The sequence below is a fragment of the Passer montanus genome, unplaced genomic scaffold (genome assembly GCF_014805655.1).
Source record: "Passer montanus isolate IOZ18808 unplaced genomic scaffold, ASM1480565v1 scaffold22, whole genome shotgun sequence".
NCBI lineage: Eukaryota > Metazoa > Chordata > Aves > Passeriformes > Passeridae > Passer > Passer montanus.
The window spans coordinates 10734101-10746743 of NW_024366815.1; the positions used below are offsets into that span (position 1 = coordinate 10734101).

A 12643-nucleotide genomic window follows, 5' to 3' on the forward strand; every position below is an offset into this window, starting at 1 on the left:
AGGATTTGGGCTGCACTTTATTACTGCAGGTCCATTTGGATTATTTTCTTCCATAGCTCAGGATAAAATTTGAGTGTCAGTCTCTAAGGTTTGCATGAAAAGAAAAAACAAAAGGGACGTTTTCTTTTTCTATTGCTGAATAAGAGCATCTGAAACACTTTTGTATTTCGGTTGTTTATTGTTTTAATTTAGAATTGCAATGTGTGCTACAGATGGATTACAAACTGCAAGGTTTACTGAGTTAGATAATTATGTTATGAAAATGGAGATAAAGGTCTTGTTGTTGATGGCTCTTAGAGTCTTAACCTTAATTTTTTTTTTTCTTTTAAAAATGTTGTTTACAACTTTTAAGAAAATCTCCAGAAAGGCAATACAGCTTCTGTAGGAAATCAAAGAGATTTGTACTTCTTGTAAGTTTGTAGTAATGGAAAATCTAATGTAATCTTCCTGAATTTTTTTTTTTAAGTAGAAACAGATAGTTGTACATTTTGGTGATTTCTTTGTTTGAATTTTAAGGGAAAACTGTATATGAATTTTTTAAGTCATATTGAACTGCATAAGAAGTGAATTAAAATATTTGATTCTGATGAATCTAGGATTATTCCATAGTCGTCTTAGTAGATATAAAAAAAGCAATAGTGATGCAATCTAATTACCTTTACCTAAGTTTCTCTTATATATTCTTTTTTGAAACCCTTTGCTTGCCTTAATTTTCCTTCAGAAGAGTTGAATAATGTGCTCTAAACACTGTTTAGTGATGGAGTCTATTTAAGTAATCAATATTTACATTGATTTTTAAAAACTTAGCCAACACACTTTAAATAGGTGGCCTGATTGTTTTAAGGAAGATGATCACCCAGTTGCTCCATCCAGATAAGGAAACACTTTGAAAACTGGGACAGTCCTTTAATTGTCTAAATATAGCTTTTAGGTTCCTAATTTTAGGGCAACTTATTTTAAAGCAATTCATCTCACTAAGTGAATCTTTTTTTTAATGTGATACCTCACAAACTATACCTCGTTTGTGGAAACAGAAAATACTTGCAGATTCATAACTCTTGATTTTGGGGTGAATATTTGTGCTCAATCTAGGTCACCCACCCCAGAAAGAAGGATGTCACTTTCCACAGGTGTCCAAAAGAAGGGTCAGAGTTAGTTGTACCATAATGCACATCCTGGTGAATAAAAATAAAAGCAGAGTTAATTTATCTGGGTTAAATACCTCCTTTGGTCACAGTTGTTATGAATTCTAACTAAATTGCCTTCTATCTGTTTATTTAAGGCAAGAATTTTGTGACTTGTACCTCAGTCTTTTGGGACTTCTTCCAGCCTGTGTTGGAAACATGTTACTATTGTATTCATAAAATTTGAGTGATCATGTAACACCACAGCTGATGACTGAAAGGATGGTCATGGCTACATAATAATAATGAGGAATTTTTGTTTCAAAATAATTTGAAGACATTTTTGAAAAAGCTTGATCTGGGAGTTCTTTTCAGCAAACTCTGAACTCTTTCTGTCTCAAATGGTAAAAAGCTTTCTGTATCTGTAATCTAGCAGCCAAAAACTGTGTAACTCTCATTATGTTGATCTTTTTTTAATTGCTGGCAGAAAAATCTTTGTAGTTACTGTAGACTTTGTGAAGAGAAAGAACCCTTTCTGAATGAACTCTTACTGTACACTTTATGAAGAGAAAGAACCAGGCAAATGCCAGGAGCAGTAAGACTGGTAGGAAACTAAAAATCCATACATTTATCTTGCTATTTTGGAAAGCAGTGTTCCACAAATGGAGTGACATTGAGTTATAAACAGTTTATAAATGCTGTTCAGAACAGGAAAGAACCTCCACATCTGACCAACACTGTTCCATGTTGCCTACTCCACTTTCTGCTGTATAGTGCTGGGGAAGAGACCTTTGTGAATGGTAAGGGTCTGTATTCTTCACTAAATGTCTGTTGTATGCTGTTACCTCAGATTGTGTCATGCATCACTCTAATTTGCCTTAAATTTATACTGAATGACCAGAAGCACTTCAAATGCATTCTTTCCTGTACTATACTTATGCAAAGATGCCAAAATGTAGCAGCACTATTCAAGATATGCTTTTACAGATGTTTTGTTATGAGCATTTTTCCTAAAAGTAATAGTGTGTACTTTCTCGCAAATCCTAGAGAAAGAATTAAAAAATAAGCACTTGTCTGTTATTTCAGTGCTGCAAATCTTTTTGCTAAAATTAAAAAAAAAAAGAAAACAAAATCTGTTTTTGCAGGTAAAAAATTAAAACTAAAGCCAAAATATTTTTTGATTTTTCATTTCGATATTATGGAAATTGACAGAACTATATCATTTTACCAGGAACCAGAACAACTATAGGTTTGTATTAGAGAGGAGTTGCACTCACTGTACTAGAGAGAGGGACTTAAGGTGTAGATAGCAACTGTTTTCTCTGTATAATATACTAACAAACTAACAAAAGCAATAATTTGTTTACTTCTTTAGGGCTCTTATTTGACCTTCCAGTTCCAATATGTCGTAAAACATGCAACAACTTCTGTAAAAAAAGGTTTGTCAAAAAAAAAGGTTTTCTCTGCATGGAACTCACACCAGAAGGGCTGACAGATCATTTTATCTATATTGAGGCATTTCTATCAAGGCTCTGTGAGATTCATGGAAGTTTACGTGGGCCTCTGGGAATGAATTTTCCTTCTCTTTGTTTGGAATAGTGGTTACAATAAAAATGAATAATTTTTATTGTAATGAATAATATTTGCTTTGTTCTTAGATCTAGTGACCCTAATAGCTGTGCCTCAATGTGGATTTCTGGTGGAAAGCTTCATTTGTTACTTAACTATAAAGCAGACTTCATCTTCTTACATGCCTGTGTAAACTATGTATATGTTTTATGAAATACAAAATAAAAATAAAGATAAGCTCGTAACGTAGCACTAATTTCTTATACTAGTTAAGGGTGATTATAAATATTAAGGTGTTTGTATGACTGTGGTACAAGAATTTTGAGTAATATTTATTCCAGTGGCCCATCTTATAATTGGATTATTTTAATAGGAATAAAACCTTATCATAAGTCTATAAAGTAGTTTCAGGGATCTTCAAGATATTTTCATAAAAGCTGTGTTTACAGTTGTTCCTTAAATATGATTCTTCTTAGAGAAATTTCCAAAATATGTAGGGCTCCCAGTTTAGATATGTATTTCAAAAGCCTAAAGGCTGGTGCTTCATAGAAGTAACCACAGAGATTACCCAAATTGCATAACAAAAAATGCTTAAATAATTTCAAGTCTGTCATAAAAAGAAACTGAAGTATATTATATAAGATGCTTGGAAAGGAGATAAGTGCATAATATTTATGTACAGTGTCTAGCACAAGATGCATTCAGTTTTGTGTGGCCTGTTTCAGCTTGATTAAAATAATATGAATCAGCAATAAATTAAAATAGTCATTATTCTCTTTTCTTTGAGGTATGTACACAAAGAAAAAATTTCTTCCCCTTTGTTTTTTTCTGAAGTTTTTTCCCACTTCTTCAACAGAATAAGCCTTTGTCTCCTGACAAAGTAAAAATGTTTCATTGAGACAAATTGGTTAATTTGCTGTGTCTCAGACATTTTATAATTCTTTTCTTTCTTAAGGTACTCTAATGTATGTGTCCTCTCAGCAGTTGCCTTGGAAGCCTTGGTCTACAGTGCACTTTATCACTCAAGATCATAACAGGCTTTGGGTTGGAAGGGACCAGAAAGATCACTTCCAACCCTTTTCCATGGACAGGGATGCCACTCACTAGACTGGATCCCTCAGAACTCTACCCAACCTGTACTTGTCAATTGAACAACTCCAATGCCTAAGGCAACTTCTAAATGGAGCTGAATAAAAAAACAACCAAATGAGTAAAAAAAACCCAAAAAACAAAACCAACAAAAACCCAAACAACCTCTTGTCCCCTCAAAAAAACCCCCAAAACCTGAAACAAAAATACAAGCGAAATAACCCAACACACACATAAACAAATACCACTGTTAGCTTCTTAGCTCTAGAAAGAAATTCCTCTGTAAAAATAATGAACAATATATCTTACAGTTGTTTCCCCTAGACCTATTTATCAATCCCAAATGCAGCAGAGAGAGTCTGAATGAGCCAGCAGTGCCCAAGAAGACTATCCTGGGTGCATTAGGAAAAACTTTGCCAGCAGGTCTTGGAAGGTGATCCTGCCCCTTTACTCAGCCCTGATGAGGCCGCACCTGAGGTGCTGTGTCCAGTTCTGGGCTCCTCAGGACAAGAGATATGTGTCACCTGAGGTGCTGTGTCCAGGTCTGGGCTCCTCAGGACAAGAGATACGTGGAGCTGCTGGAGTAGGTCCAGTAGAGGGTTACAAAGATGATTAAAGAGCTGGAGCATCTCTGTTACGAGGAAGGGTTCGGAAACTGATCCTGTTCAGCCTCAAAGAGATGACTGAGAGTGTCTTATCAATGTACACAGGTGTCTGACAGTATGTGGAGCTCCTGGAGTAGGTCCAGTAGAGGGTTACAAAGATGATTAAAGAGCTGGAGCATCTCTGTTACGAGGAAGGGTTCGGAAACTGATCCTGTTCAGCCTCAAAGAGATGACTGAGAGTGAGTCTTATCAATGTACACAGGTGTCTGACAGGAGGGTCCAGGCTCTTCTCAGAGGTGCTGAGTAATGGGGGAAGAACTGTGGGCAGGAACTGATGCACAAGAAGTTCCACCTGAACATGAGGAAGAACTTCTTCACTGTGCAGGGGGGCAAGTACTGGAACAGGTTGCCTGGGGAGGCTGTGGGTCTCTCTCTCTGGAGACACTCAAGGACTGTCTAGAAACTGTCTACTCCCTGCTGGAGTAGGGAGATTGGTTGAAATGAACCACTGTGGTCCCTCCCAATCTGAGTCATCCTGTGGTTCTGTGATTCTGAATGGAGGACATGGCAAAAGGTAGCTCCACAGAGCTGCTTAGGCAGCCTGGCTCTGCTTTGAAGTTTTTGGCTTGCCTTTGAGCTTTTCTGAAATGTTGTATGGGGAGAAATTTAGAGTTCAGGGAATTTAGACTCAATTATTGACTTGTAAAGATGTTTAAGCCATGGGCATTGATCTCTCTACCCTATTATGATTTCTATATTTCAAGCTCAGTTTTGCCAAACACCTGAACATATGTTGTTTTGTATTCATTGTACCAGTCAACTGAAACAGGATGTTCAAAGACATACAAACCCTGGCATACCTTATGACCTGATTTGGAAGAACTTCTGCTAGTATAGCTAGCAACATTTTTTGGTAGGGTTTTTCTGCATTTTAATATTGGATTCTTTTTTTTTTTTTCCTGAGTTTACTTTTGAAATGTCATTAAAAGCCACGAATTTATTCTACAGAAATATGTCTAGATAAATTCTGTTTGAAGCAACAGAACTCTTAAAGATTTTCTCAGAACAACACTCTTTTCAGTCCCTGTACCCAATATACATGTCAATTCTAAGAAATTTTCAGGAAGCAATGTACCTGATGTAATAATGCTTGTGCCAGTTTTGTTTGCAATTGACCAAAGGTTCTAAAGCTGTTGTGGGACAATGTAAAGCTACTGATATTTTTGTCCAGTATCAACCAAGAAGCATTTATTTATTTATTTTTGTTCTGTTTTTGTATAAAACAGAATCAGTATTCATTCTTTCTCACTTTTTCAGACCTAAGGTGTATGATTCCAATTCTGCATTATAATTGAAGACTTAAAGTCTGGTTTAGAGCTGCAAATCAATCTAGAGGCAGTTTTCTTTACAAGATAATAATGTGAAATATATAACTGATTTTCCCTCAGTCATCATTCCTTTCAACTGTGGGCATTTTTGAGCTTATAAAGCATTCTGAATAGGTCTTTTTAAAATGAATGGTTTAGCAGGTTCTTTTTTTTTCATAATGGGGCATCTTTATCAGATTACATATGTGCCTTATTTGGTTTTGCGACTGTTTTGATCATACTTCCAGGTTTTACTCTGAACTTCCTTTTACTGATAGCATTCATACAAAATCTTGTGTATGACCACTTGGTCTAGATCGTTCACATGATTAGAGGTAAATCATATATTAGATATCGTGTTGCGTTAGATATCCAGTGGTGCGTGTATTCTTTCTGAATGTGAAACTGAATCAACTACTTTCCTATAGTCCAGTAGCAGTGACTTCTCACAAGCTCCAATATCCATATTTTATATCTTCATGTCCTTTCTCAACCACTGCTGTATTAGACTCCTTGTTACTTAACATGATTTGTAGGCTTCTCAAGCAAAAGTTGATTCACTGTTCCTCTCTTGTCAATATCCTTCAGATGGCCCACTATAGCAGGAGTTACTGTCAAAGCTGTATTAGCAGTTCCCAATCAATGTGGAAGATGAAAGGCCTTTCATCCATTCCTTAGACCTTTCCTTCATTTCTTAGGAGTAATAGTTTTGCTTTCAAGCTTTTTATGTTATTATTTGACAATCTTTCACTGTCCTTGATGTTTACATGTCCTTTCTCAATTTTGTTTGTACTATAATCCTGTAAGAAAACCATTCTGGTTTATAACTGTAAAGTTTTCATACACTAAAGCCCTGACTCTAGTAATATATATAGGCACCACTTGATTGCAAACCAAAAAAATAATGACTTTTTAAATCATTGTGCATTGGGTCTTGCATAAGAAAGTTGCTCAGGTTTTAGCATTGCAGTACTGAATAATGCCATGTGCCTACATAGGTCTTTCAAAAGGGGCACAAACTGTAGAAAAGACGTTTCTTCCACTAAGAAAATTACTCCTAACTAGATCTTGTTTGCACATTAGAATAATTTTGATCTTTCTAGATGCAATTGATTCTGAGATACCTCTGTCCATGCATCTTACCATGATCACAGACCTGTCTCAGAACCAGCTGTTACCTGTGAGTCCTCAGCAGTTTTGCCTCTAGCTCTCTTAGTTACTTAATTGCCATATGAAAGACATTTATCTTGCAGACAGCTCCTCTGGACACAAGGTATATTTTCTTTCCAAACAATTCTCATTAAAACCAGTTAGCAAAAGCTTTCTGTTCCCTGTATTTTGTTTTTGTGCTAGATTTTAATTATGTTTTTGACATTACGTGGGATCATAGAGTCATTTAGGTTGGAAAAGTTCTTTAAGATCATCAAGTTCAAGCACCAACTCAGCACTGCCGAGCCCATGTGGCAGTGTTGGAGGGGACTTTCACAATGTATTAGTTTCCTGATTTCTGCTGAAGTCATCGGTCATGTAATTGCTGAGATTACTTTCCTCTCTTTCTCTGCCAAATTATTTTCCACTTTTTTTTCCAAAGAAGTAGTATTATGAGGCTTCCTTCATTCTAAGATTACTTAGCTGTAATCAATTCTGTTACCCTTTGCCATTCTGTTCTGGTGTGGGTTTTTTGTGCTGTAAGTGTAGAGAGTTTTACTGATAGTTGTAATACTCTAGTATTTAACGTTGCCTTAAGAACTTTTTCTACAGCATGGAGCTGGAAGTAATGGTCCCAAGCTGTTCCTGTCTGTGGGTGTTAGTGCAGCCAGACTTATGCTTCTGGCTTATCAGTACATCCTAGTAGCCTCTGTAGTAAATTTCAGCACACACCAAAGTTTTCTGTGGCCCTGTCAAGTGGAGAAAATCAAACAGGAGCAGTTAAGTTCTAAGGTAAGAAAAACACAGTTACTGACATTCATGGTTGTACAAGAGCTTGCGATTGGACACAGTGCAATGTGTTTTTGGCACAGCAGCTCAGAATTTACAAGCACTCTTGCCACATGGAAAGTGCAATGCAAGGCTAAGGTAGAATGCCAGGACAAGTGTTTGTCCAGAACTGATAAATCCTGGCTGAATCCTTCTGCTCTGCATTTTTAATGCAACCTACACTGTTGTTAGGACTTACTGTTAAGGACTTACTCACTATTTGCAGAGTTCAGTAACTCTTTGGAAGTAACGAGAGACACAGCAATACAAACCCTAAGTATAAGCCATAAATGTAATCTTCTCTGAAACATCTAGAGATTCCCATATTTACATAAACACAATATTAACAGTTGTCATTAACTTTTGATAGCAGTGTCATGCAATAGTGGTCTTTCATGGCCTGTGAGTGTCAAAAGTGGCCTCTGTAATGCATAGTGCGTTGGATTGACCCTGGCTGGATTCCAGGCACCCACCAAAGTTTCTCTCTCACTTCCCACCACAGCTGTACAGGGGAGGCAAGGATTAGGAGTTTTAAGTTTAAGTAAGGAGGATGAGAGAAGAGTTTTGACACTCAGCAGTTTCTTGATATGCTCCTGTCTTAGTTTTTCATGGTGGATCTGGTTATTGGAGTATATTGGATTCTGTGAGCTGTGAAAGAGAAAACCAGAAACAGAAACAAATAAGATGGATAGAAGAGGCAGAGCATAAGACCTATGAGGATTGTTCTGTTCTACCTCATGTCATTGCTGGGGTCAGGGGAAGGGAGTCTCTTCCAAAGAGAAAGGCTTCCTTCCAGTTGAGTAAGCATGGTGCAGATTCTGAGCTGGAGGGAGCAGTTGGATAACATTGGTTCCAAACTGGAGGGGGCATTCAGGTTCTGGGCCAGAGGGAGCAGTGGGGTATTCAGGAGTTTCCACAGTGAGCAATAACCATGTTTTTTCTTATACTCTCTCCTTTATTATTGTTGCTGTTACTGTTCATATTCTTATCTCATTGCCATAAGATTCCAGTAAATTGTTCTTATCTCAATCTGTGATCTTCACTTTTGTGCCTCCAGTTCTCCTCTCCAGCCCTCCACAGAGGGAAGTGGGAGCGAGTTGACTGGACATGGTTTGGAGAGTCTCAGTGGGAGCACTGAATTGAAGAGTACTGTTCCTAAATCATGTCAGCCAAAAACCCAGGGTGCCATTAATACCAGACCTGCAGATTACTTGGAAAGGTTCGTCGTCTTACAGGAGAAAAGCCAGAGCATGGCAGTGCACATAAGTTGTTACATTCATATGGGATGAGCACCATTTGGGAAGTCCAACTATGTCTTCCTGCGAATACAGCATTGCAAGGAAATTTGGAGCACGTGTGCTGACAGAAGCAAGCAGTTCCCAAAGATGATAGGAGTTCCTAGACTTTCTACTCTAAGGTTTATATTGTGCTTTGTAGTAATAAAGTTGTGGCTTCTTTTGAGCTCATTCTTGCTGGAACATGGTCTTCACAAATTACTTTTCAAAGGCAGAACAACCCACAGTTTATTTTTAGAGATTTTTAATTTTTTTTGCATTTCTTGACAAAGTATGGATATTTTCACACCTGGAAGATGTGATGACATCCAGAGGAGCATGGACAAACTCAAAAAGTGGGTGTACAGGAATCTTGTGAAGGTTTAATAAGACAAGTGAAATGTGCACTGGTTGGAGCAAACTGTGATATCAATACAAGTTGAGGCATGCAGGAATCAAGAGCAGCCCTGCCCAGAAGGACCTGGGGGTGCTGGTGGCTGAGAGGCTGGACATGACCCAGCCATGGGCACTCCAAGCCTAGAGAGCCACACATGTCCTGGGCTGCATCCAGAGCAGGGTGGGCAGCAGGGCCAGGGAGGGGATTCTGCCCCTCTGCTCTGCTCTGCTGAGACCCCACCTGCAGGGCTGCAGCAGCACTGGAGTCCCAGCATAGAACAAACATGGACCTGCTGGAGCAGCTTCCAACAAGGGCCAGAAAAATAATTAGAGGAATGGAGCACCTCTCCTATGAGGAAAGACTGAGTATTTGCTTTGTTCAAAATTTGTTTTTGTTTGTTGAGTATTTGGTTGGAAAAGAGAAGGCTTAAGGGTGATGTAATTGTGGCCATTCAGTACCTGAATTGTGGCCATTCAGGAGCCTACAAGAAGATGGAAAGAAACTACTTACAAGTGCATGTAGTGATAGAACAAGAAGACATGACTTCAGTCTGCAAGAGGGTAAGTTTAGATTTGGTATTAGGTAACATTTTTTATTGTGAGGGTGGTGAGGCACTGCAAGAGTTTGTCCAGAGAAGTTATGGATGCACCATTATTGGAAATGTTCAAGGCCAGGTTGGATGGAACTCTGACAAGCCTGGTCTAGAGAAAGATGTCCTGCACATGGGAGGAGGGTCGGAACTAGATGATCTTTAAGGTCTCATTCAAGCCACAGCATCCTATGTTTCTACATTTTTGTAATGCAGATGACATATAAACTGTAAAAATTAATTTTAAAAGAAGAAATCTGATTATAATACAGTTTTACTCAGCCTTTTTGGTTTTGTTACTTCCTTCTTTTACTGTGTTGTGATTTTTCATCTTTCCCACAGAGGACTTTTTCTGACATTTCTGTTTCATGTTTCATCATCTTTTTAGAAGTAACCTGTATTAAAGTTAAGAATATCACCTGTGTGTACTGTCTTCTTAACCATTACTGAAAATTATCTTCTGGACATCTGGTTTATCAAAAATAGTTATGAGCTGAATGTGAAAATATGTTCTCTTTTTCTTCTTGCAGCCTGCAAATGATAACCTGCATACAAATGATGAGCATGAACTCAGAGGAGATAAAGAAAGCTATCTCTGTGCTGTATGCCTGGATGTTTATTTCAACCCTTACATGTGCTATCCATGCCACCATATCTTTTGTGAACCTTGCTTAAGGATGCTTGCCAAAGACAATCCAGCCAGCACTCCATGTCCACTGTGTCGCACTACAATTGCCAGAGTCTTTTTCCAAACAGGTATAGAAATGAAAGTTTTTACACATAAAAAATATTTGTACTTTTCCTTCCTGTATGCATTCAGAGCAAATTTTGGTAATGTTAATCCACTGTGAAATTTTCTTTCCATTTAACTCCTCCTAAGAACATTCCATGCAGGTTCTCTTCAATGTCAAGAAGCTATTCAGGACATGTACTTTTATACTTTTTATTTTAGAAACGAGATTCTGATAGTTTTCTGGTAGAATTCTGGTAGATTTCTTTTGTTTCTTCTTCCTGAATAATAACAAGCTCCAAACATAATAAACATTTCTCACAATATCCTACTGGAAAAGTGTTTTTAAAATTGCTCACTTCATGGCACACACCAAAAAAATGCTCTTTTCATTTATGACATTAAATTTGGACACAAGTGAAAATAAAGGCTGGCAGAACCCTTGATAATCTTCTTAAATTCTCCTGTCCTGGCCTCTTATACCCTCATCTCTAGTGATCCTTATTCTTAACAGTAGGAAAATATGGTGGGTAGAGGGTGTTTGGTGTCAGATTGGATATAGAAATAGAAGAGGGTAAGTAGTCCTGCAGATAGAATATCTGGAGCAGTGTGAGTCAGTCTTTTATGTCCAAAGCTTATATGGTAGATTCAAGTACCATTGATAAAATTGCACTATGGTATCTGGAGTTAGGTCATTTACAGCACTTAAAACTGTGCATAGACTGTTCACAAAGTAATGGAAATGACTCAGCCATGCAGGAGTGTTTGTTTCATTTTAGATGCTACAGAGATCTTGCAGAGATCCTCTTTAAGCTGTTGTGAGTGCTGTGATGATGACAGGTTAGGGATGCAGACTGAAGTATGGTTTCACATTGATCAGCAGAGCTGCCCACCTTCTGTTTCTGGCTGTCCACAGACTCTTTTGTACAGGCCTAACTTTGTGTGATTTGATGGCAGATCAGTTTGAGGAACTGACTGGGATAAAGAAGAACTCATTTGGGTGGGAAGGAGGCATTTTTCAGATGAACCTATTGCCCCAAGATGATTCACTGAGCAGCTGCTGGTTGCCAGGGATAGAGACTGGCTATCCCTGCACTGATGCACTGCAGCAGAGGAAATGGGCGGAAAGCTGCAGCCTGAGCACTCTCAACCCCCTGCCTGTCTGCTGTATAGAGATTTCAAGCAGTTCTCATTTCATTTCCCTAATGTTTGATGATCCCCTCAATTTGATGTACAGATGAAGTGTGTTTCACTGATAGAGAGTTAGGTTTTTCTAGGGCTATTTAAATTTTAAAAAACCAATTTAGCAAATTTGCTGCAGAAAATTACTACTGGGAGAACACAAAAGGAGAATAAAGATGCTTCCTAAAATGTATTTGCAAAACTTTTCAACATGTTGCAGTTGTCTAAGTGAAATATTAGTAGGATTATTTGTAGCCTTTAAGTACCTAACATACAATGTGTAAAAATACCTGGTGGGAGAGAGTGAAGAAGAAGGAGCCAGATTCTTCTGGTGCTCACTGCCAGCACAAGAGGCATTCGGCAGGAATTGAAACAAATGAGATCCCATCTGAACACAAGAAAGCGCTTTTTTCATGAGGGTGTCAAACAGGCTGGTCAGAGAGGCTGTGGAACACCCATCAAAACCCAACTGGACATGGCCTTGGGCACTTGTGCAGCTGACCCTGCTTGAGCAGGTCAAACTAGCTGTTCTCAAGACATTCCATTCAACCTTAAATATTACTTAAATACCCACTCTTAAAATATTAAATAGGTATGTAGCGTTTTTGAGGAAAAGGATTTATGTGCCTAAAGAGAAAATATGGTGTCAAAGATTTGTAAATAGTCTGCTACAAATAGTGAACCATGACAGTGTATAATACGTTTTGTATTGACTACCTCGATGAGAGAAATCTGCAGCT

The 12643-nt window shown here is 38.0% G+C and overlaps 1 protein-coding gene across 6 annotated transcripts in view; it reads left to right on the top strand.

Moving 5' to 3' along the window:
• The window catches only part of RNF180 (ring finger protein 180), an 89926-nt gene that overhangs the window by 35867 nt on the left and 41416 nt on the right, over positions 1–12643 (top strand). For all 6 annotated transcript variants that reach the window (XR_005627530.1, XM_039709928.1, XM_039709929.1 and 3 more), the window contains one exon: positions 10522–10747. Coding sequence is in view for 5 of the 6 variants with exons in the window: in XM_039709928.1 (XP_039565862.1) it covers positions 10522–10747 (226 nt within the window). In the remaining variant the exon portion in view is untranslated. The remainder of the gene's footprint in view (positions 1–10521; positions 10748–12643) is intronic.